General features: G+C 43.1%; 3 protein-coding genes across 10 annotated transcripts in view; 2 read left to right on the top strand and 1 right to left on the bottom strand.

Annotated features, from left to right (window-relative positions):
• Window positions 1–11,059, top strand: part of AKAP3 (A-kinase anchoring protein 3) — a 38,526-nt gene extending 27,467 nt beyond the window's left edge. Inside the window, exon 5 of the mRNA XM_089524810.1 lies at window positions 10,772–11,059. Within this exon, the coding sequence (XP_089380936.1) occupies window positions 10,772–10,927 (156 nt within the window). The 3' untranslated portion in view covers window positions 10,928–11,059. The remainder of the gene's footprint in view (window positions 1–10,771) is intronic.
• LOC149312537 (NADH dehydrogenase [ubiquinone] 1 alpha subcomplex subunit 9, mitochondrial-like) overlaps window positions 1–20,954 on the bottom strand; it is a 120,648-nt gene extending 99,694 nt beyond the window's left edge. The window contains exon 1 of the mRNA XM_089524826.1: window positions 19,939–20,954. Within this exon, the coding sequence (XP_089380952.1) occupies window positions 19,939–19,990 (52 nt within the window). The 5' untranslated portion in view covers window positions 19,991–20,954. The remainder of the gene's footprint in view (window positions 1–19,938) is intronic.
• A 434-nt stretch (window positions 20,955–21,388) lies between these two features.
• Window positions 21,389–25,582, top strand: part of LOC149312536 (FERRY endosomal RAB5 effector complex subunit 3) — a 60,651-nt gene continuing 56,457 nt past the window's right edge. For 3 of the 8 annotated variants that reach the window (XM_089524815.1, XM_089524817.1, XM_089524816.1), the window contains exon 1: window positions 23,381–23,551. In XM_089524815.1, the coding sequence (XP_089380941.1) occupies window positions 23,404–23,551 (148 nt within the window). In that variant the 5' untranslated portion in view covers window positions 23,381–23,403. Of the gene's footprint in view, window positions 21,423–22,290; window positions 22,634–23,356; window positions 23,552–25,582 lie in introns of those variants that run through there. The other 5 variants (XR_016281266.1, XM_089524813.1, XM_089524814.1 and 2 more) reach the window with 4 other exon arrangements.

Below are 25,582 nucleotides of genomic sequence, written 5' to 3'. Positions count from 1 at the left end.
ACCAACCTTGAAACACTGAGCCCTTTTGTCAGAGAGTCCTGAAGTGATGTTGAGTACACACAGGTCTGTGGTGAAAGAGTTCCATATCTGGTAGAAATTTTGGAGCTGATAGTGGAATGGAGGAGAACACATTGGTGGAATAGTGAGTGATCCAAGACCTTCAGGATGTAGAGAGGTCTGGGAGATGGAAGTACTGATGGTCCATTGGAAAGAGACTCCAGGCTGTTTGAATGGAGAGCAGCATTCTTCCAATCCACATCTCCTTCCACCATTATACTCCCAAGAAGCAGACTGTTTGTTTGTTTGTTTGTTTGTTTTGCAGAAAGGAGGAGCAATTGAGCCTGTACCCCAATCTGAAGTTCATCACTGGATTTTCCCAGTACGTTATTGTCACCAAAATGGATGGAGGTCTGAGACTGTGGAAACTCGGCCATCATGGTTTTGTCTGACTGAAAGTTGAAGTCGGTGCTTGGAGGTGTCACCCGGCTTCTTCTTCATCTGTCCAGACTTGAACATCTGGACAGAAGCAGTGGGTTCTGGGGTAACCAACATAGCTGACTGGTAACTGTACTGAACCAAGATCTCAATAGATTGCACAACCATTTTGAGTACTGTCTGCACTTGTTGCCTCCATATTGAAACTTAGAGGAAGACTAGACAAGAGGATTGAATCTAAACTTCTTAACAGTGGACGTGATCTTATAAGTGTGCTCCAGCCTGGAGTCAGTTTTGGATGTCCAGCGTCATCAAACAGAAGATCTTCTATGACCACTCAGGCTTAGTCAGAAAGGCCTGATCATCAGACATGTCCCCCAAGAGCTACCCATCTGGCCATTGCCTTGCCCCCAAAGTCAGTGATGTGTTGAGCAGTCATGATCTGATGATCTGCCAACTTGTGTGTTTCCTGTTTGTAGGAGAGAAGCTACTCTGAGATCTTCGTCCCTGATCTTCTTTAAGCACAGTGTCATCTTCTCCCAAAGGAGTTGGTTGTAGGCATGCAAGCCAAGTAATTAGAGATCTTGGAGATGAAAGCAGCTGAAGAATAGAATTTTTTTTTCACAGCATCAAACTTCTTGCCCTCCTTGTGTAGGGGTTAGAATGCATGAAATTCTTGACTGGGCAGTATCAACAATGATGGAATTAGGTTTTAGATGATGCTCTAGAGGAGGAATGGCTGAATTGTCTAACCTGTAGAGTCTCTACCTTGCTGGAAGGGGATGAAATGGACAATGGTGTTGACCAAGATTTCTGAATGATTTGAGTGAGATTGAGAAGCATCAGTAAAGCCACAAGAGTGGTTGCTTGAATTGAATCCACTGAAAAAGCAGATCCTCAATTGGAGTGAGTAGTTGCTGGACCTTAATGTCAAGAGACTTGGCCATATGGATCATCTGATTGACAAATGCCTTGATACCATCAGTTGAGGAGGAAGGGTCCATGGTGTCTAACTCAGCCAGAGAGAGACTTTCTAGTTGGCACAATCACAGAATCAGAATCAGAATCAGAATCAGATCCAGACTTGGAAGTCCCAGACATCGAAGAAAGATATATGGTCTGGCTAGCAACAGCAACAGTGGAGGTAAAAGGAGTGGATTTTCCCTTTGTACTGCATATAGTATCATGGGCCTGAGTTGGCAGAGACACGTCCTAGTCTTAGATGTAGGATTTGTAGAAAGGTTCTGTTCAACATATGTTTGATCTTGCTGAACAGAGACCAGGACCACCAAGTGCATATAGTAGGAATGATGTCTCCTCCTCCTCCTCCTCCTCCTCCTCCTCTTCTTCTTCTTCTTCTTCTTCTACTTCTTCTTCTTCTGCTTTATTATATAGCACCGTAGATTTACACAGCACTGTACACACAATCAGCAAAATAGATAAAAAATAAACCTGCCCATGGCATACATTCTACAAAATAATAGCATAATACATATAAAATAATACATAATAATACAGGAAAGGGTTCAATGAAATAAGGCCAGGCAAGAAGTTAAAAACATCAAATAACAATCATGCAATGCCTGGGAACGCTTCCCTGAACTTCCCAGTCTTCAACCCAGTTTTGAAACTGGTCAAAGAAGTGATGAGCTGTGCTTGTGGGGGAAGGAATTTCCAGAAGTGAGATGCAGCAAGTGAAAAGGGTCGTCTCTTGTGTCTGGAAGGCCATGTCAAGGAAGCCTCATTCTTATAGTGGCAAGTATAATGCCTAGAACAATGGTTGCCAGTGGAAGAACTAATCTCAGAATACCAGGATGCCCAAGAAGGAGACCTGCATCTATACTAGCCATGGTATCGATGGCCATGAACATTACATTTCTGGGACTAACAGTGTCATTTATCTTAGTAATATTGATAGGAAGAAACCAAATTAGTGTCCAGTCTGGCATAGGAACATGACCTGGAATGGTACTGACATCTGTGTCTATGCAGCGATGGAATCACTGACAGAAATTTCTCCCAAACTAAAACTTGAGGTGGAGAAGGAAAAGCTGTAACCCTAATGAAAGAAGACTCCTGTATTTCTCTCTTCAGAACATGGTCATACAGCCTTCTGTCCTGGATGGAGATAGTCTATGTTACCACTGTACGCCGTTTCAGATAATCTGGCAAGGCAGACACTATAACCTCACGGGGAAAAAATATCTACAAGGAAACTCCTTGAAGAGAAGCAAATGATTCATCTACAGTCACAGCTCCAGCTAAATGAGAAGAGGGTTGAAGTGAAGAGTGTTCTTTTAGTCTCTTCTTTTTTTATGGTTGTGTATCAAGCCTTCACTTCAATCTCAAGAGATCTACTCAGGGCAGATGAATGATGAAAGACCTTCTTAGCTGGCATACAGATGGTATCCACCACTGTATGTAGGGCCTTCCATTTAGAGCTGAGGATCGATAGTGAGCGCCCGTTTAGTCTCTCAAAGTCAAAGCCTGCCGATAGTGCACAGGTTCTTGCAGTTTTAAGGCCTGCTCATACAGGAGAACTTTAAAATGACACTCTCTGTTGCATCTGGTCTGCGGTGTGAATGCTACACAGAGAACACATGAGACAATGATATGGGACTCAGCCAAACACTGGAAGCATTTCAAATGCCCATCTCAGCACCACATTTGACACACTTCTTAAAAGAAACCAGTGGTACTGAGAAAGACTCATGTGCTAGCATGGCTCAAAGCCCATGCCAACAATTGATCCATAGAAAACATCTTCCAATCTGTGAACGCAAATGCTGTTTCTGATGAGGCAGCTACAGCAGTGGAGGAAACGGAACTGGCAGGTTTCAGTGGGAGCCCCTTATACTGTTTAGGGCAGGCAGGGGGGGTAGGGCTTTAGAATGCTATAGAATGCTCTGCAATAGCCACTGCGTAGGCACAGGATAAACCTCAGTTGTATGAGTTACAGAGACTATGAAGAAGGGAGGAATGCAAAAAGACCCTGCAGCTGATCTGCAGTCAAAAAGAAAGAGAAACATCAGTGATTGACAGATGATCATCTTCAAGCAGTTAAGGACAGATGAGAAGCAAAAGCAGAAGGTGACAGAAATAGGGTCAGAACCCTGAATGCGACTGTTCAGTGACTTGTTTGCAAGGACAAGAAAAGCTGCTATAATAATCAACACAGAAAACAACAAAAAGAACAAGTGAATTATTCTAAAAGATCTAATCTAAGAAAATAATTTTAAAGCAAGAGTGTAGATGTATATGACCATTAAGGAAATGCATTATATGACCACGTTACATGAACAAGTCACTGAAAAAATATATAAGAGAGATGAAAGAACTGATTTATTCAAGGAAGAACCATTTGAAGATGAACCTCCAATTTTAGAAAGTGAATTGGGAGCTGCACTCAGAGCACTTGGGAGAAATAACTCACCAGTAACAGATGGAATACTATTAAACCTGCTTAAATCTACACAGACAGAATATACTCTAATTCTAACTTAAATCTGTTCACCAATATGGGGGGAAATGGCCCACGGATTGGAAACATTAAATATGCATTCCAATACTTCAAGAAAGGGGATACCAGAGACTATAGTAGCCACAATGACCATTGTATTTATTTCCCATGCAAGCAAAGTGATATGCAAAATTCAACAACAAAGATTTTTACCACATATGGAGTGAGAAATACAAGATGTCCATATTGTTTTGTGCATGCCATTGGATAATGGCATGCACAAAACAAACAAAAATATCAGTAGAAAATCAGCCTGTACAGTACTATATAAATTATAGCAAAGCTTTTGATTGGGTAGATCATGAAAAACTATGACTCGTTCCTAAAGAAATTAGTGTTCCACAACATTTTGTTGGCCTGATGAAATGGGGTGCATTTTATCACCCTATCTGTTTAACTTTATGCTGAATATATAATACATAATGTTGAATGAGGAAGTAGCCATGAAAGCTGGAAGGAAAAAAAATAACAATTTAAAATATGCAAATGACACCATACTACTAGTAGAAAACAGTAAAGACTTGGAACAATTATTGAAGAAAATCAAGAGGGAAAGTGCAAAGGTAGGTATACAATTGATATTTAAGAAAACAAAATTATGACCAATGATGATTTACATAACTTTATTTTATTTATTTTAAAATGTAATTTGTACTCTAAACTTTCCATCTCTTTTTACAAAATTCTAAAATAGGGGCCCATTCTTTATCAATGATGTTCATGTCCTTATTCAATCTAGCTGTTAGCTTATCTAATTCACACATATTTGCTATACTGAGTAACTATTCATCTATCAATGGAATTTCTTTGGTTTTCCAATGTTTCACTAACAATATTCTGGCAGAAGTTACCATATATTAGATTTCCCCCCAATATTTTCTCTCATTACATTTTGTCATCTTATTCCTCATATTAAGTAAATATATTTTGGGTGTCATTTGGAAATTAATTTGCAGGATTTTATTTATTGTTATGTGTATTTCTTGATCTTGGGACATTTCCACCATACATGGATTTTTGACATTTCCAACATTTATCTTGCTTTGTTTCATAGATTTTTGACAATATTTGAGGAGTGAGGTACCACTGTTGTGCCATTTTAAAAAAGTTTTCTTTTAGGTCTTGTGAACATGTAATTTGCTGAGTCCTTTTCATTACTTTTTTCCAATTTTCTAAGATAACAAAATGAATTTCAACACAGAAAAATTTAAGGTACTGTACTTAGGCAGCAAAAATGAAATGCATAGATATAGGATGGGAGGACACCTGGCTTAACAAAATTACTTGTGAAAGGGATCTAGGAGTCCTAGTAGACCACAAGCTGAACATGAGTCAACAGTGTGATATGGCAGAGAAAAAGGCCAATGTGATTCTAGGCTGCCTCAATAGAAGTACTTTGTATAGATCAAGGGGAGTAATAGTGCCTTTCTATTCTGCTTTGGACAACCCTTACCTGGAATATTGTGTCCAGTTCTGGGCACCACAATTCAAACTGGATGTTGACTAGCTGGAGTCTGTCCAGAGGAGGGTGACCAAAATGGTGAAGGGCCTGGAAACCATGCCTTATGAGGAGACACATAGGGAGCTGGGTATGTTTAGCCTGGAGAACAGGGAATTAAGAGGTGATACAATAGCCCTGTACAAGTATTTGAAGAGATGTCATATTGAGGATGAAGCAAGCTTGTTTCTGCTGCTCCAGAGAATAGGACACAGAATATTGAATACAAGCTGCAGGAAAAGAAATTCCACCTCAACATTAGGAGGAACTTCCTGACAGTAAGAGCTGTTCGACAGTGGGACACATTCCCTTGGAATCTGGTAGAGTCTTCTTCTTTGGAAGGCTGCATGGCCTTCTGTCGGGGATGCTTTGATTGTGAGTACCTGCATGGCAGGGGATTGGACTGGATGGCCCTTGTGGTCTCTTCTCTTCCAACATTATGATTCTGTAATTCTATGATTCTAGAGCAAATCAAGCCTAAACTCTCCCTGGAGCCAAGGTGGTTAAATTGGGACTGTTGTACTTTGGACATACGAGAAGAAATGATTAACTAGAAAAGACAGTGATGCTTGGTAAGATAGAAGGCAGCAGAGGAACATCACATTACAAATGGATAGACTCATTCAAGAAAGCCATGACCCCGAGTCTGCAAGATCTGAGCATGGTGGTTGAGGATACCGTGACTTGGAAGTCTCTCATTGACGGGGTCACCATAAGTTGAAGTTGATGTGAGGGAAGTTAGCAACACCACAATACTCCAGCCATTTTTACCACTAGTAATCTACCCTGCCTATCCTATGAAAAAGAAAACAGTTATTTTAGCTGTCTTTTTGGAGTGGTCACCTGTAAACTCACACAACCCTCACCTCTTCTCCAGTTTTGAATGTCCTGTCTTGCCTCTTGACTTAGCTGTGGATAAACAATGTGATCAACAAATTATCTTCACCAAACATTCCAAATACTATGAGGAAAATTCAGCAAGAAACAAGGAAAATGATCAGAGTCACTACATTAGAAACTCCTTTTCAAGAGAAACCTGGCATACAATGCCAGTTTACCAAAATTATGTTGAGATAATGTCTGCCACATTGCCAATTATGTCTGATAAACTGAGAATCGTTTTCTTGGTATCATTTTTAATCTTAAAAAAGGTTTTGGCAATAGTTTAAAATGTTGCCATAATAACTATGAATATGACAAAAAAAGAAGACAAAGAATTACAAGACAAGTCAGGATTCCAGATATGTAAAAAGGTGAATTAGGGCACATACAGACAGGCTAAAATAAAGCTGCTTCTAGTCACTTTGGAGGTATGCTGTTTAAATGATGCATGCATCCTAAGAGCCCAGAAATCACGCCAAAGCCATGCTCCAGTCCTAAGGACTGATGCACAGCTTTGGCGCGGCTTCTGGCTTCTTAGGACACATGCATCATTTAAACAGCATACCTCCAAAGAGACCCAACACAGCTTTATTTTGGCCTATCTTTACAGGCCCATACCTTGGCATAATGTTCTTGAAAAAGAACTCTGAACTTTTCAATAATAATTATGGATCTCTATGGAAAAACATAAAAAGGGATAGATGGTCTAACTTGAACTTACCACTTAGGGGTAGAATCTCTTCAATCAAGATGAATATTTTACCTAAAGCAATGTTTCTGTTTCAGAACCTCCCAAATTTAACTAATGATAACCCTCTTAAAATATGGGAGACCAACATTTTTAAATTCATTTGGGTCGGGAAGAAGCCAAGAATAAGATGGAAAATACTGAAAGATGCCAAGGAACAAGGAATTCCTGATCTTAAAGTTTATTACTCTTCTTGCATCATGGATTGGATACGCAATTGGATATCATTAAAAGATGAAAAGATTCTAAGTTTAGAAGGATTCAACAAAAGATATGGCTGGCACGGATATCTATGGTACAAAACGGCTCATAGAATCATAGAATCGTATGTCAATAAAGAATTTAATGACCACTTAGGGGCTATACAGATTGTTCCTAAGAGGTGACATGTAGCTGCCCCTTTCCTGGCCGAATTGGGGCTGTGGCAACCTCATGCCATGGCCCTGATCCAGCCTCTGGGGAGTGCAAAAAGGAGCTGCAAAAAGTAGCTCCTTTTTGCACCCTTCAAAGGGTGCCATAGCCGCCACGGCACAGTTTTTTATGCCCCTTCAGCACTGTATCATGTGGATGAAGAGCCGGAGTCGCACCATGATGCTGTGTGCCATCTGGAGCAGTGTGTGGCATCATGTTGTCCTGGGCAGTGGAGTTAGGGCATCCAGGGTCAGGACACTGAGCCCTGACTCTGCTCACAGGCCAGCACTTTCTGCCGGTCTGTACAGGCCCTTAATTACAAGATTGGTCTAAAGAATACGGAGTATAATTATAATGAAAAACTACTCCCAGTTTGGATTTCACCTCAAGAAGCATTGATGTTTGGCCAAGCAGATAATCAAGAAAGCTTCTTAAAATATGCCGACTTGTTAACGTGGGAAGGAGAAACTCCAAGATTAAAAATAGTGCGATGCGGCAGCTAAAAAGGCCAATGCAATTTTAGGCTGCATCAATAAAAGTATAGTGTCTAGATCAAGGGAAGTAATAGTGCCACTCTATTCTGCTTTGGTCAGGCCCCACCTGGAATATTGTGTCCAGTTCTGGGCACCAGAATTCAAAAGTGATGTTGAGAAATTGGAGCGTGTCCAAAGGAGGACGACCAAAATGGTGAAGGGTCAGGAAACCATGCCCTATGAAGAATGACTTAGGGAGCTGGCGATGTTTAGCCTGGAGAGGAGAAAGTTAAGAGGTGATACGATAGCCCTGTTTAAATATTTGAAGGGATGTCATATTGCTTGTTTTCTGCTGCTCCAGAGACTAGAGCACGGAACAATGAATGCAAGCTCCAGGAAAAGAGATTCCACCTCAACATGAGGAGGAACTTCATAACAGTAAGGGCTGTTCAACAGTGGGAACACACTCCCTCGGAGTGTAGTGGAGTCTCCTTCCTTAGAGGTCTTTAGACAGAGGCTTGATGGCCATCTGTCGGGGATGCTTTGATTGTGATTTCCTGCAAGGCAGGGGGGTTGGGCTGGATGGCCCTTGTAGTGTCATCCAACTCGACGATTCTATGATTCTAAATAAAGAACTACAAATGGGTGGATTTATTTACCACTGGTTCATATACTGTCAATTAAATGAAAAATTTAAAATGGACAATAAACTAGAAGGCTTTGCAAAAAAACAAAAACAAACAAACAAACCAGATTTAGATGAGATACTGTTTGGGCCTAAAAATCTATTATATCTCTAAACTCCTTTATATACACTACTTTTGAAAATAGAAATGCAAGAGGATGCAGTTAAAGATTGTATGGTTAAATGAAGAACTAATATTGGACATCCGATTCATATAGAAATTTGGGAAAGAGCTTGGTGTAAGATTTAAAATTCACATCTTGTATGGATGTGAAAGAATACTTGTACAAGATGATACACAGATAGTACTTAACTCCAATAAACTGGCCAAAATGCAGCAACGTGAATCAGGAAAATGTTGAAAATGTGACAAAAATGAAGGCACATTGTACTGTATTTGGTGGACTTGTCAAAAAGCAAAAGAAAGAAAGAAAGAAAGAAAGAAATTCATATGGTGATTCAACAAACAATTCAATGCCCAATCAAACTGACACCAGAATATTTCCTATTATACATGGTTGATGGAATAGAAGAAAGGAAGCATCTGATCATGGTGAGAATGTCATATGCAGCCAGAATGTCATATGCTAAAAAGTGGAAAGAAAAATCTACACCATCATTAGATAATTGGCTTAAGAAATGCCCAGATATGATGGAAATGGGCAAAATGACAATGTTACTAAATGGATGGGATAAATTGGAACTCTCTGTTAAACCTTTGCGAAATGAAATGGTCAAACAATTCACAAAGACTTAATTATTAATTACTAGGTTAAGAAAGGGACTTCTATATAATTTAATATAATAATAAGTGAACCATATTAAGACAATAAACTGCTTTATGGCAAAACCAGCTAAGACATTCACAAACTTGAAATAAAATTGTGAAAAAGAAACAGAAGAAGGTTAGGAAGTATGCATTCTGACATGTACTGAGAGAAGTTAAAGAGGTGGATGGACTAACCAATTTTTTAAAACTATTTTTAGAAGAATATATTTTTTCTTTAATTAGAATGCTCTACTGAAAATCCACCCCCCACGTTCACATTTTGGGTGGGGAAATTTTTTTATAAAGCTGAAATCTTTATAAATTTCTATTTTGTGAATACTTTCGTACGCAGAGTGAACTGTATTATAAGTTTTGAAGTTAAGTTTATGTCAGTAAACTATACACTGTTAAATAATTTCTGCTTTATTGTTTATATTTGAACTTTGAATTTAAAAAAATGTAAAAAAATAAAATTTTCTTTTAAAAATATGCTGCTTTATTTGGGGAACTTGCTGTAAATTATATTGAAACATACTGTGTTTGATATTTTTACCTAAATCATCCCACCCCCACCAAAGATGAACTGAGTGGGCCTTTTCCTATTTGCATCTTTCTATCTAGATTGCTGGACAGGAACATTTCCAGTGCCTTGCCACAGAGCCACTGTAGTAGTCACCACAAAGGATGTGAACTATGTCTAAAAAGTGGTTTGAGAGTCTAGCAGTAGTCTTATTCTTGGTGGAAACAATGTTCATTTGAAAAGATATGTCTCAAATTAATCACAGTTAAAGACTCTCCTTTTGAGTAATTTGGCTCAAACTGAATGTGGATATGAGGTTGTAGCAGTTACTGGGGCCATAAAAGTAGTAAATCCTTGATCTATAGTTTGTTTTGATTGGGTTAGGGAATCAAATTGTAGTATGTCCTTGGATGGTAGTACTGCAGGCTATAGCGAAGGGGTACATGCTTAAATCCTTTCTCAGTTAAAAAAGTAGCCCATTGCATATTAGGAAGAAGGTAAACCAAAGCTTTCTGTGTGACAGGCTAATATTCTATGTGGAAGTTTGGATGTGGTGAAACGCAGAATATCCATATGTGCAGTATATCAAAGTCTTTACCACTTGATTTTGCTTTTTGCATTAATTGGCCTTGAATGCAAGAAAGAAAGGGGGAGTGGGATAGGGAAAGAGATGGCTATGGAAGTTAGCTATTATAGATACAGTAATCATAATTATAGATATGTAGGTGGTTGAGCTGGTGAGATATTTGGAAGGTAGATATAAATTATAACATATTAGTTTATTTTCTTGAAAAATGTCACACTTCTGGATATTCCTCCCTTTTCAACAGCTTCAACAACTCTCCACGGTGGCAGTGGAAAGGGGCTACAGTGTAGGAGAAGTTATGCAGGCAGTTCTGAAGTATGAGAAGGAAAGGCAGCTGGGAGAGGCACTGGGCAACTTTGTACGGCTGCCAGTACTGGACTGGCTGCTTCAAAACCTGTGAACAAAACAACTTCTTCTGTACTCTTTGCTGATAGGCTTCTTTTCCTTCACAGCACAGCCCTGTCAGCCTCATTTGTCAAATATGGTTTCATGAGTTTTACTGACCCTACCCCCTGCTGAGCAGTCATATGAATAAAAGAAGGAAATACTTAAATCCTTGCTGGAGTAGTTATTTCTAGAACTTTTAACCAAATTAGAATATTTAAGTGGAGAATTTTCTTTCTTGTAGTTCATTATTCCATTGCAGTTTCTTTGTTAATATGGTATAATACTGAATTAACGGCTTCTCAATAGAAGCTTATATTTATATTTGTTGTTGCATTTATAAACACTTAATCAACACAAACATTACTCAGATGCATTGTCCAAAAACTCAGAGGTACGTGCAACCTTCAAAGCAGAGACTTCACATTGGTAGAAAATAGAGAAACAACAAAAAGAAATGGTGACAAAATGTAAGAGGATGAAAAAAGGGGAAGAATCAGAAAAATGGTAGAGGGACCTTATTTAGCATATGAAAATTCTGAAGAATCTTTTCAATGAATGCATGGTTCTACCAGACTCATGCATGAAGTTCTATGTGTGCATTCCAGATATCGAGTTGTCATTCAAATCACAACAGAAAAGGCATGCATGCATACAGTGGAAGAGCAGTCAACTCTTCAAGAATATTGCTTGAATATTTTTTTTCATTCAAGTTCATAATGGAGAAGGTTTCTTCACATATGTAAGCACTTACAAATATGCTGAAAACCTGTAAAGCACCATCTCGCAGATTTTAAACTTACCCTTGTCCAAACTCTTTTAAAAATTCTTGAAGGCTGGTTTCTCCGTGCTTATTTCGATAAACTGTTGAGCACTCAAAAGCTGGAGCTGTAAATTCAGTGGAAGTTCCTATGGATCCATGGAGAGAGGACCTTCAATTAACTTAAATTTAATGTCATCTTTGGATAGTGTCAGTCTTCTGTCAAACTCCTGGTTCAAAAGTTCAACAACGCGCTCAACAATGACATCTACATGGCACAGCACTGTTTGGGCACTGCGCCACATGAACGTCATTATTGTGCACCCCGTATGGACGGGTGAGCTCAATCATGGCGCCAGTGTGCCGATTGTAGTACTGGTGTGTGCAGACGCCCAGCCCTACAAAATCCTAATTTTGGCCCACAAAGTGCCAGTCTGTACAGGGCCTTACTTATTTTTTTTGCCAGTAAACTCTTTAACAAGAGTTACTGTACCAAGGTTTTTCCCACACATAGATGGAGTGGCATCAGTGCAAATGGCCACTAAGTTTTCAACTGTTATGCCTAAATTTTCAAATACTTGTTCACTTGATTTGTGAGCTTGTTTTCTGCTGCCCCTGAAACTAGAATACGGAACAATGGATGCAAGCTACAGGAAAAGAGATTCCACCTAAACATTAGGAGGAACTTTTTGACAGTAAGAGCTGTTCAATAGTGGAACACACTCCATTAGAGTGTGGTGGAGTCTCCTTCTTTAGAGGTCTTTAAACAGAGGCTGGATGGCCATCTGTTGCGGATGCTTTGATTGTGAGTTCCTGCATAACAGTGAGTTGGACTGGACGACCCATGAGTCTTCCAACTCTATCATTCTCTGATTCTATGGTTTCTTTTCCAGTAGTTTGACCTTGCATGGAGTATAAACCAGTCAGTTCCTAAGTTACTTCAAAGCTGTCATCAACACCTTAAATAAAAATTAGAAGTTGAGCAATATCTATCAAATCTGTGCTCTCATCCATCACTAAAGAATAATAGCTGAATTTATTTGCCTTTTGATTTAACTGATTGTTAAGATTATTGGATATATCAGCTACTGTTTGCTGCATGATCATATGGGACAAATTTATGTTCTTGAAAACACTTTTTAAAAAACCAGGACATAATCCAGAAACTGCAAGCAGCAAACACTTATTTATGAAGTCACCTTTAGTAAAAGTCTTCCCAGCAGCAGCAATTTCTTTAGAAATCTGAAAACTAACATTAGTAGCTGCCCCATTTTCTGAGTTTACTTTTTTGAAAAAGTGTTTTCCCCACTGAGGTTTTCCAACAATTTGTTTTTCATTGGTGTCCAATTTGCTTAAGTCAGGATGTTTTTGTTCAAAATGGCGATGAAGATTGTATCCCTTTAGAAATGGCTTTTCTCAGCAAATAAAGCACATACTTTAGTCTCTTTTGTAAGTAAATAATTATCTATTTGTTCATTTTGGATTAAATACTCTATGTTCTGATCCAACCTTCCATTTCTTTGTATGACTCATTTGCAAAGACACCCCAAAAACTTTAATGTTAAAACAAACAAACAAAAAAATCTCCACAGCAACTACTCACATACGAAGAAATACTGAACTGAGTGTCTGACCTTGGAGAGAGTGCCAGACACTCGTAACTTTGAGGGTGACCATGCAGCAAAGGAGGAGAAGAAGCCCTTGCATTGTTGCTGCTCATCACATATCAGACATCAGCTGTGTTGGCATGTGGCTGCACTTGCTTTATCCCTGTTCAACACCAGTAACAACTGAAAACACAGTGAAAAGATACAACTGTTGCTCCTCTGAGACTAGAGACAGAGTGATGATGGTTAGTTGCCATGGGTCATGTGAGAAACAGGAGCAAGCATGCAGTGGCTTCCCACCCCACAAGTTACATGACGGGCACAGTAGTGACTACTAGAAGGAGGGTTAAATGAGGTATGGACAAAGCACTTATTACTGTATATACTCGACTCTAAGCCGGGAAATTTATGCCCCCAAATGACCCCCAAAATCAAGGGTAGATTTATATACAGGGCAATAAGTTACTACTGCTGATAAAGTTCATAAAAGAAGTTCCCACCTTCTTCAGTAGCCAGGGAAACAGCTCCCTGTTTGAGTCCCAACAGGCTCCCTCCTCTCTCCGTGTGTGTGTGTGTGATCCCTCGGCCTTCCCTCGCAGCTGGAGTTAACAAGCAGCTGTTGAGGGAAGGGACACAGAGAGAGAGCCTAGGCTTGGACCCCGTTTCAAAAGCCAAGAGCCTGGAAATGCTGGGGTTAAAGGTGGGCGGGGGGAGAGAGGTTTGTGCCCCTTTTTTGGCAAGCCATGAGCCTGGAAATGTGGGGGTTAGGATCGGGGGGGGGGAGAGGTTTGTGCCCTTTTTTGCAAGCCATGAACCTGGAAATTCTGGGGTTAGGAGCAGGAGTAGGGTTGCCATATCCCGCCGGGGGCGGGACAATCCCGGTTTGGGAGGGGCTAACCCGGTCCCGGTCCGGTTTGGCGCCCAAACCGGGACGGCCCCGCCCACCGCGGCCACCTCAGGCCCCGCGGCGGCTCCAAGGCCTTGCTGAGGCCTGGGAAGGCTCTCCGCGGTTGGAGCTCCAGCTGCGGAGACGCTCCCTCCCGGGCCCCAGCGAGGCCTTCGAGGCGGCTCCACGGTCGGAACTCCGACCGCGGGGTCCTCCAAGGCCTCCGCAAGGCCAGGGAGGAGGAGGAGGCCGCTTCCCACCGCGGCGATCGCCGCGATGAGGAGCGGCCCCTGCCTCTTTCCCGGCCTGGGAGCCTGCTGAGGCTTCCTCCCAGGCCGGGAGGAGGAGCAGGCCGCTTCCCCTTGCGGCGATCGCCGCGATGAGGAGCAGCCTCCGCCTCTTTCCCGGCCTGGGAGCCGGCCTAGGCTTCCTCTCAGGCCGGGAGGAGGAGGAGGAAGCCTGGCACTGCGGCGATCGCCGCGATGCCGGGCTTCCCCCCGCCCTTCTCGGCCTGGGAGCCGGCCTAGGCTCCCTCCCAGGCCGGGAGGAGGAGGAGGAGGACAAGGTTTAAAAATCCAGGACTTTTTTTTTTTAATTTCCTAGCCAGGAAATTTAAAAAAAAAATGTCCTACATTTTCAAACCTTGTCCTACATTTGTCCCGGTTTCGAGGTCCTCCATTATGGCAACCCTAAGCAGGAGGAAAAAGAGAGGTTTGTGCCCCCCCCCCTTTGCAAGCCATGAGCCTGGAAATGTTGGGGTTAGGAGCGGGGGGGAGGGGGGACAGGTTTATGCCCTGTTTTGCAAGCCATGAGCCTGGAAATGCTGGGGTTAGGAGCAGGGGTGGGGGAAGAGAGGTTTGTGCCCTTTTCTTGGAAGCCATGACCCTGGAAATGCTGGGGTTAGGAGCGGGGGGGGGGAGACAGGTTTATGCCCTATTTTGCAAGCCATGAGCCTGGAAATGCTGGGGTTAGGAGCAGGGGTGGGGGAAGAGAGGTTTGTGCCCTGTCTTGCAAGCCATGAGCCTGGAAATGCTGGTGGCAAAGGTGTGTGTGTATGTGCATGCACCTGGGCTTGTTTCCCCATTTTCCATGCTGATACTGTGACCCTTGGAAGAGGTTCAGAGAGGGAGATGTAGGGAGGGAAGTAGTGCTTTGTTTCCCCCTTTAGATCTTTTGTAACATGCCCTAGTATTTGACCCTTGACTTATCCACAGGTCACATCAAAATCCATGATTTTGACCCAAAAAACTGCCCTCGACATACATGAGGTCAACTTATACACGAGTATATATGGTACATCTTTACTTTATTTTACATCTTTTACATTTTTACACCTTTAACATCGTTTCACGGTCTGCAAGTAACCCGTGGGCTGTATGCTGTGCAGGTCTGCACTACAGCAATTCTATTTAATAACCAACCCCTGAAATAATGAGACCTCATACAGGACTTAGGATAAAATATGGGAAACATAGGGCGTGAACAGACAGGCCAAAATAAAGCTGCTTTGGGTCACATTGGAGGTATGCTGTTTAAATGCTGCATGTGTCCTAAAAGGCCGGAAGCCACGCCAAAGCCACGCTCCAGTCCTAAGGACTAGCGTGTAGCTTTGGCACAGCTTCTGGCCTCTTAAGATGTGTGTGTCATTTAAACAGTATACCTCCAAAGCGACCCGAAGCAGCTTTATTTTGGCCTTCTGTTTGGTCCCATTATTTAAACTGTTATCTATTTAAACTTATTTCTTGAGAAATGCAAAAGCGGGGGGAGCAACCTAGTGCAGGATCAGATGGGGCAGTTGGTCTCTACTAGACTTTTTCCACAGATTCCCTTGGGTAAAACACCTGAGCCCTGATGAGAATCCAAAATTGGGTTGCTCTCCAGCTGGCCAACTGCAGGAAGACCAATAGGATCCAGCTCTCAAGCCTTCTGGTGAGGGCAAGATCCCCTGGCCAGGCCCAAGGATAACTTTCTTCCCCACCCCTAGTCACTTGAAATATGGGGGCAGTTCCAGAGCCTTATCCTTCACCAAAAGGGTATCAGGTGATCACAAACTCTTCCTTTCTCCCCCGATTACCTGCCATGGAAAAGGGGCAAGCATCTGCTTAGTCTCTTTCCCCCACCAGACTGTCCAAAATGGCTCTCGGCACTTGTGACAGATCTCTAAGAAACTCTGGATCCCCTCTTTTGATAGGTGACCACTATCCATGCTGTAGAACTCCAGACACTGGAACAATATGTCTGGGTGTGGAAGAAAGTGGTCATGGCACTCTTGGCCATGGCACTCTTCATTTCTCTATTAATCTTCTTACGATCAGCATCAATATGCTGAGGGTCCCCCATACTGAGCCAAACCTGTTGGGGGATAATGGCTGACCAAATGACAGTCAACCTTGGCAAGAGGACTGAATGTATTCAATCTCGTTCTGGGCCTGAATGATAAGGGCCTTTCCCTATTAAAAATGTAGATCGTTCCCACTGAGGTGGATAACCATAATCTTCAGTGGAGGCCCACAGCATTCCACAAACAGTGTGTAAAACAGTCCATGCCATTGCCCAACCATTCAACATTAGCAATGGCCCCAAGCCCTACATGAGCTCCAAAGTAACTGTACCATGCCTAGTGTGCTGCCCAATGAACATAGCTATGGCTGCAGAAGAGAACACAATGCTGAACTGATCTCAAACTAGAATCTGAAAGAGATAAAATCTACCAAATTGTTATTGATGTAAAGGCTGAACATAACTCTTATATGCCATAGACTTCCAGTTGTGAGAGTTGGGATTACTCTGCCCAAAAATCCACGACAAACTTCAGGTAGATCAGAAAGTTTATTGTAAGGACTTGAGTGGAAGTATTCCGGCCACGTCATTGTTGAATCTGAGGAATTCCCAATAGAGACACAACCTTACAATTCCCCAAACCCCTCCCTTTTAGTTGGTTCCCTACGTTTCAGCCTTTGATGTAGAATTTCTCCCTTTGGTCTGAAGGGGGAAAGGAGGGGTTTTTTTTTGGCCATTTGGTTCCTAGCACTTCTACCAAGTAGAGATCTAAGGCTGTATGCATCTTTGGTTTCAGATTCCCAACAACCCCTCATAAAACTGCCTAACTGCCATGCACTACGTGACCATCCGGCCTAGTCCTCATGGTGGCATCCCCCCTATTCTCAAAGTGACTGTCTGTCTGTCTGTCTGTCTGTCTGTCTGTCTGTCTATCTATCTATCTATCTATCTATCTATCTATCCATCCATCCATCTCCCCATCTATTTATCTCCCTATCTCCCTATCTCCCTATCTATCTATCTATCTATCTATCTATCTATCTATCTATCTATCTATCTATCTATCTATCTATCTATCTATCTATCTATCTAAACCTCATGGCTGAATACATCCTGAATGCCGACTGAAGGTGGATTCTGACACCAGTGTCCAATAGTCTGGATAGGCTGAGATTGAAGTTCCAGCACAGATGCAGTTGAAGCTGCCCCAGTGCAAAAGGAATGTGTTCCAAACCTGACACCCATTAGGTCCAAATACAACAAAACTCTAAAAGTGACAGACCATGGTGGTGGTGGTTGGAACTGTTCTCCACTTCTTTGGTGAGGTGCATGTAAATGCTGCGCCGAAGATGCGGCGTGATGGTGCCCGTGTGGTTGTTTGGGTGGTGTCACGCCAGTGTGAGGGTGGAGTTGGGGCAGTCAGCATGCAGTCGCCATGCTCCCATTCTGCCCCCACACCGGCTCTTTATGCCGGTCTATACAGCCCCTTAGTCAAGGGTGACTGGTCAGCATGGCAAAAGAAAAGACCCTGGTGACACCCCCTCAACTGAATGTAGTCTTGTAATGCCCTCAGTGGGGAAAGATTAGTCTCCACAAATCTGCAATCAGATAATAGATCCTACCCTACATTTCTAGGATGAAGGACCGTTGCCTCCCAAAAATAATACTCTACGGTGAACTTGCCACAGGTCAGTGTAAGAGAGGCGCTCCAAAGAAGAGATACAAGGACTCCCTGAAACAACACCTCACCAACAATGGTCTGCCCTGGCCTTGCATCGGGAGGCATGGAGACGCACTATCTACAATGCTGCAGTCTTTTTCAAAAACTCACGCCGAATGAGTCTTGAAGAGAAACGACAACGCAGAAAGAACCACAACTTGGAAACATCACCCAAGGAGACATTCTGCTGTGCTTTCTGCAACCGGACTTGTTTATCTCAGATCAGCCTTTTTAGTCATCAACATGCTTGTAGAAAGCATGGGATGAATCCTTCCTGAATCTTTGTGAAGAAAAGCCAGAGAGAATAGAAGAGAGATCTTGTAGCCCCTTTGAGACTCACTGCAAGAAAGGAGCTGGCAGCAGGAGCTTCCCTAGACTTCAGTCTGCTCCCTCAGATGCATTTGGATATAATAATAATAATAATAATAATAATAATAATAATAATAATGATATTTTTGTAGAGTAATCTTGTAGCCCCTTTGGAGACTCCTTGCAAGAAAGGAGTTGGCAGCATGAGCTTTCCTATACTTAAGTCCACTTCCTCAGATGCATTTGGAAATAATAATAATAATAATAATAATAATAATAATAATAGGAGAGAGATCTTGTAGCACCTTTGAGACTCACTACAAGAAAGGAGTTGGCAGCATGAGCTTCCCTATACTTAAGTCAACTTCCCCAGGTATATTTGCATATAATAGTAATAATAATAATAATGGTGATGATGTTGTAGAGAGATCTTGTAGCACCTTTTGAGACTCACTGAAAGAAAGAAGTTGGCAGCATGTGCTTTCCTAGACTTAAGCGTACTTCCTCAGATGCATGGGGATTGTAGTTTATTGTGGCACCAGAGCTCTTTTTCGAAAAACCACAATTACTAGAATTCCCTAGCACTGAGCCAGGGCAGTTAAAGCAGTCTCAAACTGGATTATTTTTGCAGTATGGATTGGTCCTTGAGCATTTTTAATAACTAAGGTCCAAAACACACTGCAGAAATAATCCAGTTTGAGACCGTTTTAATTGCCCTGGCTCAGTGCTAGAGAATCCTGGGAATTGTAGTTTGTTGTGGCACCAGAGCTCTTTCTGAAAGAGATGGCTAAGTGTCTCACAAAACTACAATTTTCAGGGTTCCCTAGCACTAAGACAGGGCAGCTAAAGTGGTCTTGAACTGGATTATTTCTGTCATGTCTCTTGAACCCAACTCAGTCTGCATCTTGACTCCAGAGAGTGGATAACGTTTTAACTGTCATGGGTCTATGCTATGGGATCCTGGGATATGTTGCTTGTAGCAATTTCCTGGGAATTGTAGTTTCTTGTCGCAACAGAGTTTGCTGACAGAGAAGCTTAAATGTCCCACAAAACTAGAATTCCCAGAATTCCATAGCACTGAGCCAGGGCAGTTAAGGGGGTATCCACCTAGATTATTTCTGCAGTGTGGTTGAAGCGTAACATGTTTCTATTTAGAACAAAGATTCCTGGACCTGTAGCCAAGGGTCCGTTCAGGGGAATTTTATTATTGTTGTTGTTAGCTCAACTATTGCAAGAGGGGGCCGGCTACGAAGACCCAGCAAAATCGCCCTCCCGATTTTTATACCAAGAGACCAGGGTGTTCCAATAAACAGAGCTGAGACAGACTTCTAAAATTAATAACCAATTTATTAATAAGGGGAAAACACATATGATTCAGTAGCATACACACACACACATAAAAGGCTCAGGAAAAGCTGAGGTTCGCATGGAATAGGATTTTAGGCATCACTGGGGTGATATGTACCAGAATGTAGACTCCCTCCAGGAATCCAAATGGAATATGATGAGGATGGCATGAGGCTCAGCCATGGAATGACTGGCCAGGAATCAGGGGTCAGGTCAGGGTTCAAGGGGACAGAGCTTCCCCCTGAAATCCAGACTGGCTCAGTGAACAGGCAAAAGTCTGGGGTTCTTATAGGGGCAAAAGGCCCATTGCTGGCAAAGGTGTTTAGTTACTTTCTTTATACCTGGATGTCCCTGTCTGATTGTCTTAGGGGTCTTAAGCTGCTTGGACAACAGACTTGAGGAGGGGGCAAGAGCCTCAGGGAAGGCAAACATTTGCTCTTCCTGGTCATATGATAATCCTCTTATGTGACTTCCTAGACTATCTAGAATGACAATGTGGATGCCCCTCAGGGGTGTGTGTACATGTCCTCATGCCTTGCTGGCAATGGAGGACAGGCTACTAGAGTTCATCTAGAGGTCATTAAGGGCTATCATTTATACCAAAATTTATATGGAGCAGCATGGGTAACAGACCCCTTTCGTGCCAAAAGAAACACAGTGTGCCCACGTCATATACTGAAAGCTGTACCGAAAGAAGGAGTGTTGTGTCCCATAGGGAATAATGGGGCGTATGCCTGTGGCATGTGTGCACCACTGCATGCATGAGCCCCTTTCATTTAAACTGGGGTTGAGCATAGGCGGAACTGGCTTTACGCAGGGGAGTCTGGAATGGGTCTCCCGCGGAAAGAAAGGGCAGACTGTATCTTAAAAGTACAGAAGGACTGAAAGAGTCTTTGTTTGGTTCAATGGTAATTCTGGGAGCTGAAATAAGCTACAGTTATTTTAATTCCATTATGTTTACGTTTATTTACAAAAAACCCGCCTTATTAACATTACGGGGGCTTTCCGGGGATTTTGACCGAATATTCCAGGTAATATTGGGGAATCCTGGGGATTTTGGTAAAATATCTTCCAGGCTTGAGGGCAACACTGATGCCTGGTGGGGCCAGGAGGACGGGCAGGCAGTTCCCTTTGGCAATGCCTCTGCTGTACTTGTACCTGAGAGGCGGCGGTGGGGAGCGGAGGGTGGCTGAGGCAGAGGCCATCCGCCCCATTCTGGGCTACTACACCATGAACCAAGTGGCTCTCATCAACCTACAGGCCCTCATTCCCCGCTTCTTTCAGTCCGGGACCCAGCTCTTTCCCCAGAGGGCGCCGGGGCAGAGGCGACGGACTCCGGAGAAGGAAGGGGCCCTGCAGGCCCCTCTACAGTCCCGGCCCCGGAGGAGGAGACCGTGCCGCCGCCGCCCTCCCTGCCTGCCTTCCTTCCTTCCTTCCATCCGCGGGAGAGCTGGAGGCTCTTCCCAGCCGCCCCGGCCAGCCTTTGTGTGGGCCTCGGGGCCGGCCCTTCCTCCCGCGGCCTACTTCCGGTTGCGACGGAAGTGACCCGCATTCTTAGTGACGTCATCACGGGGCGCCTCCCTCCCCTTCGTCGCCCGCTGGGTAAGTGCCCCCTGGCCGCCCTCTCCTCCCCAGCGCCTCGCGGACAGGCTGCCTGCCTGCCTGCCTTTCTTCCGGGTCATGAAGAGCGCCATCCGCCCTCCCCGGTTCTCCTCGGGGTCGGCAGGAAGCGGACCCTTGTTCCCGAAGGAAGAAGGAAGCCGGGGCCAATGGCCTTGGAGCTGGAGTCCCGCCGAAGCCCGGCTCCAGTCGCGGAGGCGCTGCTGCGCTGTTAGGAAGGGAAGCCTCAGGCCGTGGCTCTGGCGCCCCAGCAGCGGCCGCTTTGCCTTTCCCCTGAAGCTCCCGGCCGAGTCTAGAGAGGTCCTCCGCAGAACTTGTTCCTCCTGTGGCCGGTTGTCTTCGCCCCTCGCGCCCCGAGTCTCTTGCGGAGGAGGGACTGTGCCCCGACCCTCTCTCCTCTCATCTTCTAGACAGCTCTGGTCTTAGGCAGAGAGAGGGCCTCTAGAGCAGGGACTCCGGGGCCGAAGGGCAGGCTGCCACCCTTGGAGTCCATCCACTGGCAGGACTGTCCTGATCGTCTCCCCAGCAAGAGACGTAGAAGGGAGGCTTCGGGGGCATTTTTAAGTCCCTTCTCTGGCGTCTGGTGGACCACAATCAGGGCATCTTCCTAAAGAGTCCTTGGCCTGTTACAGACAGCCAAAATAAAGCTGCTTCGAGTCACAGTGGAGGTATGGTGTTTCAATGATGCAAGAGTCCAGAAGCCACACCAAAGCCACGCTCCAGTCCTTAGGGCTGGAGTGTGTCTTTGGTGCGATTTCTGGACTCTTAGGACGCATGCATCATTGAAACACCATATCTCCACTGTGACTCGAAGCAGCTTTATTTTGGCTGTCTGTAACAGGCGCTTATGTGTGGTTATCGTTCACCAAAGTATCCCTTCATCTCTTGTATTGGAGGTGGTATATTAATGAGCTCTGAAGAAACCAGTGTGTCAGGATTTCTAAAATGATCCACAAACTTAGAAGATGAGTCTAGAACTGAAATGCTGGATGCCATTTCATCTAGTCTGATCTTAATTATTAATTAAACCCTTATTTGGAGACTCTTTCCAACCCAGTTAGGTTCAAACACAATTGTCATTGAAAGCTCTCAACATGTTTTAACATCTTTAACACAATGCAACCTGTAGCTTTCTGTTCAGATGCTTTTTAGTCACCAGTAACTTATCTGACAAACTCTCTTAACAGAAAAAAGTAAGTACAAACTACCTTGCAGGATACACTTCTGTGGATCATTATGTACTTCTCCGTGTGTTTGAGAGAGAGAATAGTGTTCTTTATATGTTATAGCTTTTTCAAGAAGATCTCAGAATAGTTAAAGGCAAAAAAGCATTAGGCTTTTAAACAATTTAAATCACTTTGTAGCCTATTGAGATGTCTTCTCCATTCTTAAATTTTAGGGGACGGAACAAATGGAAATAATAGTTTGTTGCACTGGAATATGCAAAGATAATAAAATAAAAAAGTATATCTTAAATGCATAGTGATCCTAAATTTTCGGACAAAAGAGACTTACCCAAAGAAGTGGTGTCATGCTGCCCTTTGATCGCCAGATCAGGGCCATAGCAACTGCACACCGCAGCCCCTATCTGGCATTTTGCTGGCCCAAAAAGAAGTGGCAAAATGCTGCTCCATTTTGGGGCAGAAAAAAGCTGCCCTTTCCACCATGGCAGCGATTTTTTGGCATTCCTGCATCACAGCGCTTGTAAACACCGCTCTGCTGAAACACTATGAAGTCAGCGCAAGTGTGTTCAGCCATGTGCCTTCCCAGTGGGGGCACACACTGTCTGAATGCCATGCTCCCATGCCACCCCCAAGCCATCTGAAGCTGCTGATCTGTTTTGCCTCTTTGTTGACTGCTTAAATTTTATCTATGAATGTGATAATATGATGATTATACAATGTGTACTTTCCTAGAATGCAGAAAACCTTTAAAATAAATGATAACCAAGGAAAAATCTGGTATGGAGAAAGAATTTTTGTATACATTCAACACTGGAAATCAGCATTTCGTGCTTACAGTTCCACTGAAAATTACAGCGCAAGAAAATGTTAGCCATTTGCTTGGGCGTTTAATGCTTCTTCACAACTTGCCGAGCTTCATAGAAAATGGTAAGGAATTATTATAGGAGTTTATTCTGAGATAGAATTGGGGCAAAACAGACCGCCAAAAATGCCGGATTGGGGCCACCATGGAGCTGCATGCCATGGTGCCATCGCAACCACACGCTGCAGCCCCAATCTGGCTTTTTGCAGGTGTAAAAAGAAACAGTAGAAAGCCGCTCCTTTTTGAGCTGGCAAAAAGCCAGCTTTTCTGCTGCCGCTGCAGTTTTGTGACACTTCTACAGAAAGCCAGCTTTTTTTGCCGGTATGTTCTGGCCCATTGTGAAAATGTTGGGGTTGCCATTAATCTGCCATCAAAATAATGAGCCTCATCTGCTATTTTTAATTTGGGGAGAATATTGTACTTTGTGCTTGACTGCTTGGATACGCTTGTCATGTTTTCAAGATGTTCTTTATGGATACAAGGGCTAAAAGCATCTCTTTTTGAAATGGGTAATGGATATACTAGCAATGATAGGATTTTAAAAATTTTATATCCTGCCTTTCTCCCCGTTTGGGACTGAAGGTAGCTCACAACATAGATGAGGGGAAAAACCAGTTTAAAAAGCAATCCTAATAGTGAAAAAATAGTTCTAGTGGTTATTTAATTTTTAAACTATCTGACTAAAATGTTTAAAAGAATACAGCATTCCCCATTAAAACATCTTTAGTTACTAGTTAATAACCAAAAGCCTAAATGAAAAGATATTTGGCTCCCAATGAAGAAACAGGAGAGAGGTGGGTATACTAACCTCTCATGGGAAGAAGCTCCACAGCCAGGAAGAATCACCAAGAAAGTCTTTTTGTGTGTCCTCACCAAAAATGCCTATGATTGTGTTGGAACCAATAAAAAACTGCTCCCCCAAAGTTCTCAGACACAGGCATATTCATATGGGGATAAAGGGGCTCCACAGACTGTCCCTAAGGGTTGGCTCTGTGCCGCCCCTTTCCTTGCTGGATCGAAGCTGCAGCAACCGCACGCCACGGCCCCGAGCTGGCCTTTCTGCGATTTAAAAAGAAGAAAGTTGCTCCTTTTTCTGCCACAGAAAGGCTGCCCTAGCTGCCACTGCGGCTTTTCAGCACTCTTTTGATACAGTGTATTTAAATGCTGCACCAACGTAGCACCGTGACATCCCCCCGCCATGCTGTTGGGTGCATGGTGTGATGCCAGTGTGGGGGCAGTATGGGGGTACATGCTGTGCCCCCACACCATCCCTACTCTGGCGTATAACACTGGTCTGTACAGGCTCAAAGTTTTTCAGATAATTAGGACTAAAAGCATATAGGGCTTTATAGGTCACAATCCTCACTTTGAATTTTGTCCAGAAATGGACCAGCCAGTGAAGCTGTTGTAACTGAGGAGTTATATGTTCTGTTTAATCAACCCCTGTAATCCAGCACATGTTAAATCTCTGTTACCTGATCTGCCTTACCAGGAACAGCAATGTCTTCTTTGCTTTAATCTTCAGTGTGCTCAGTCATCAGGTCCATTGCTCTTAGTAGACACCAGTTTAGTATCAAAATAGTTTCCTTGGAATTAGCTGGAAAGGAAAGAAAGAACATGGTGTCGTTGAGAGATTAGTGACACTGAATCATTAAATTATGGATGGCCTCTCCCAGCAATTTCAGGTATATGTGAAATAGTATGGTAGACTAAACTGTCCACAGACCAGCAGTGAGGGTGCTGATCAGGAATCTCCCATCACCACCTTCTGAGCTTGTCCCTCCAAAAAGGACCAGAACCACTATAAAACAGCCATATCCCATCCCAGAGAAGTGTCCCAGAGGAATACCATGGTCAGTGAAAGCTGCCAAGAGGTCCAGTAGAAACAACAGGGACACAATTCTCCGATCCAGTTCCAAGAAATGAATGTAGCTAATTTGTCTCATCCAGAAAAACTGGGAGTTGGTAGGCCACCTGGGATTTCAAATTGTACCCACGAATGTGTTGTTTCCTGCCCATCTCTTTATATTATGCTGAATATGTCTTCTATAAAGTAGAATAGCATGGAGAAGAGATTTAATTTGTAGATAAAGTGG

This window comes from Sceloporus occidentalis, unplaced genomic scaffold, assembly GCF_023333645.1.
Source record: "Sceloporus occidentalis isolate IW3139 unplaced genomic scaffold, rSceOcc1.0.p SCAF_5, whole genome shotgun sequence".
Taxonomy (NCBI): domain Eukaryota; kingdom Metazoa; phylum Chordata; class Lepidosauria; order Squamata; family Phrynosomatidae; genus Sceloporus; species Sceloporus occidentalis.
Note: the sequence above shows the minus strand (reverse complement) of the source record. Positions and strands in the feature narration are given on the sequence as shown.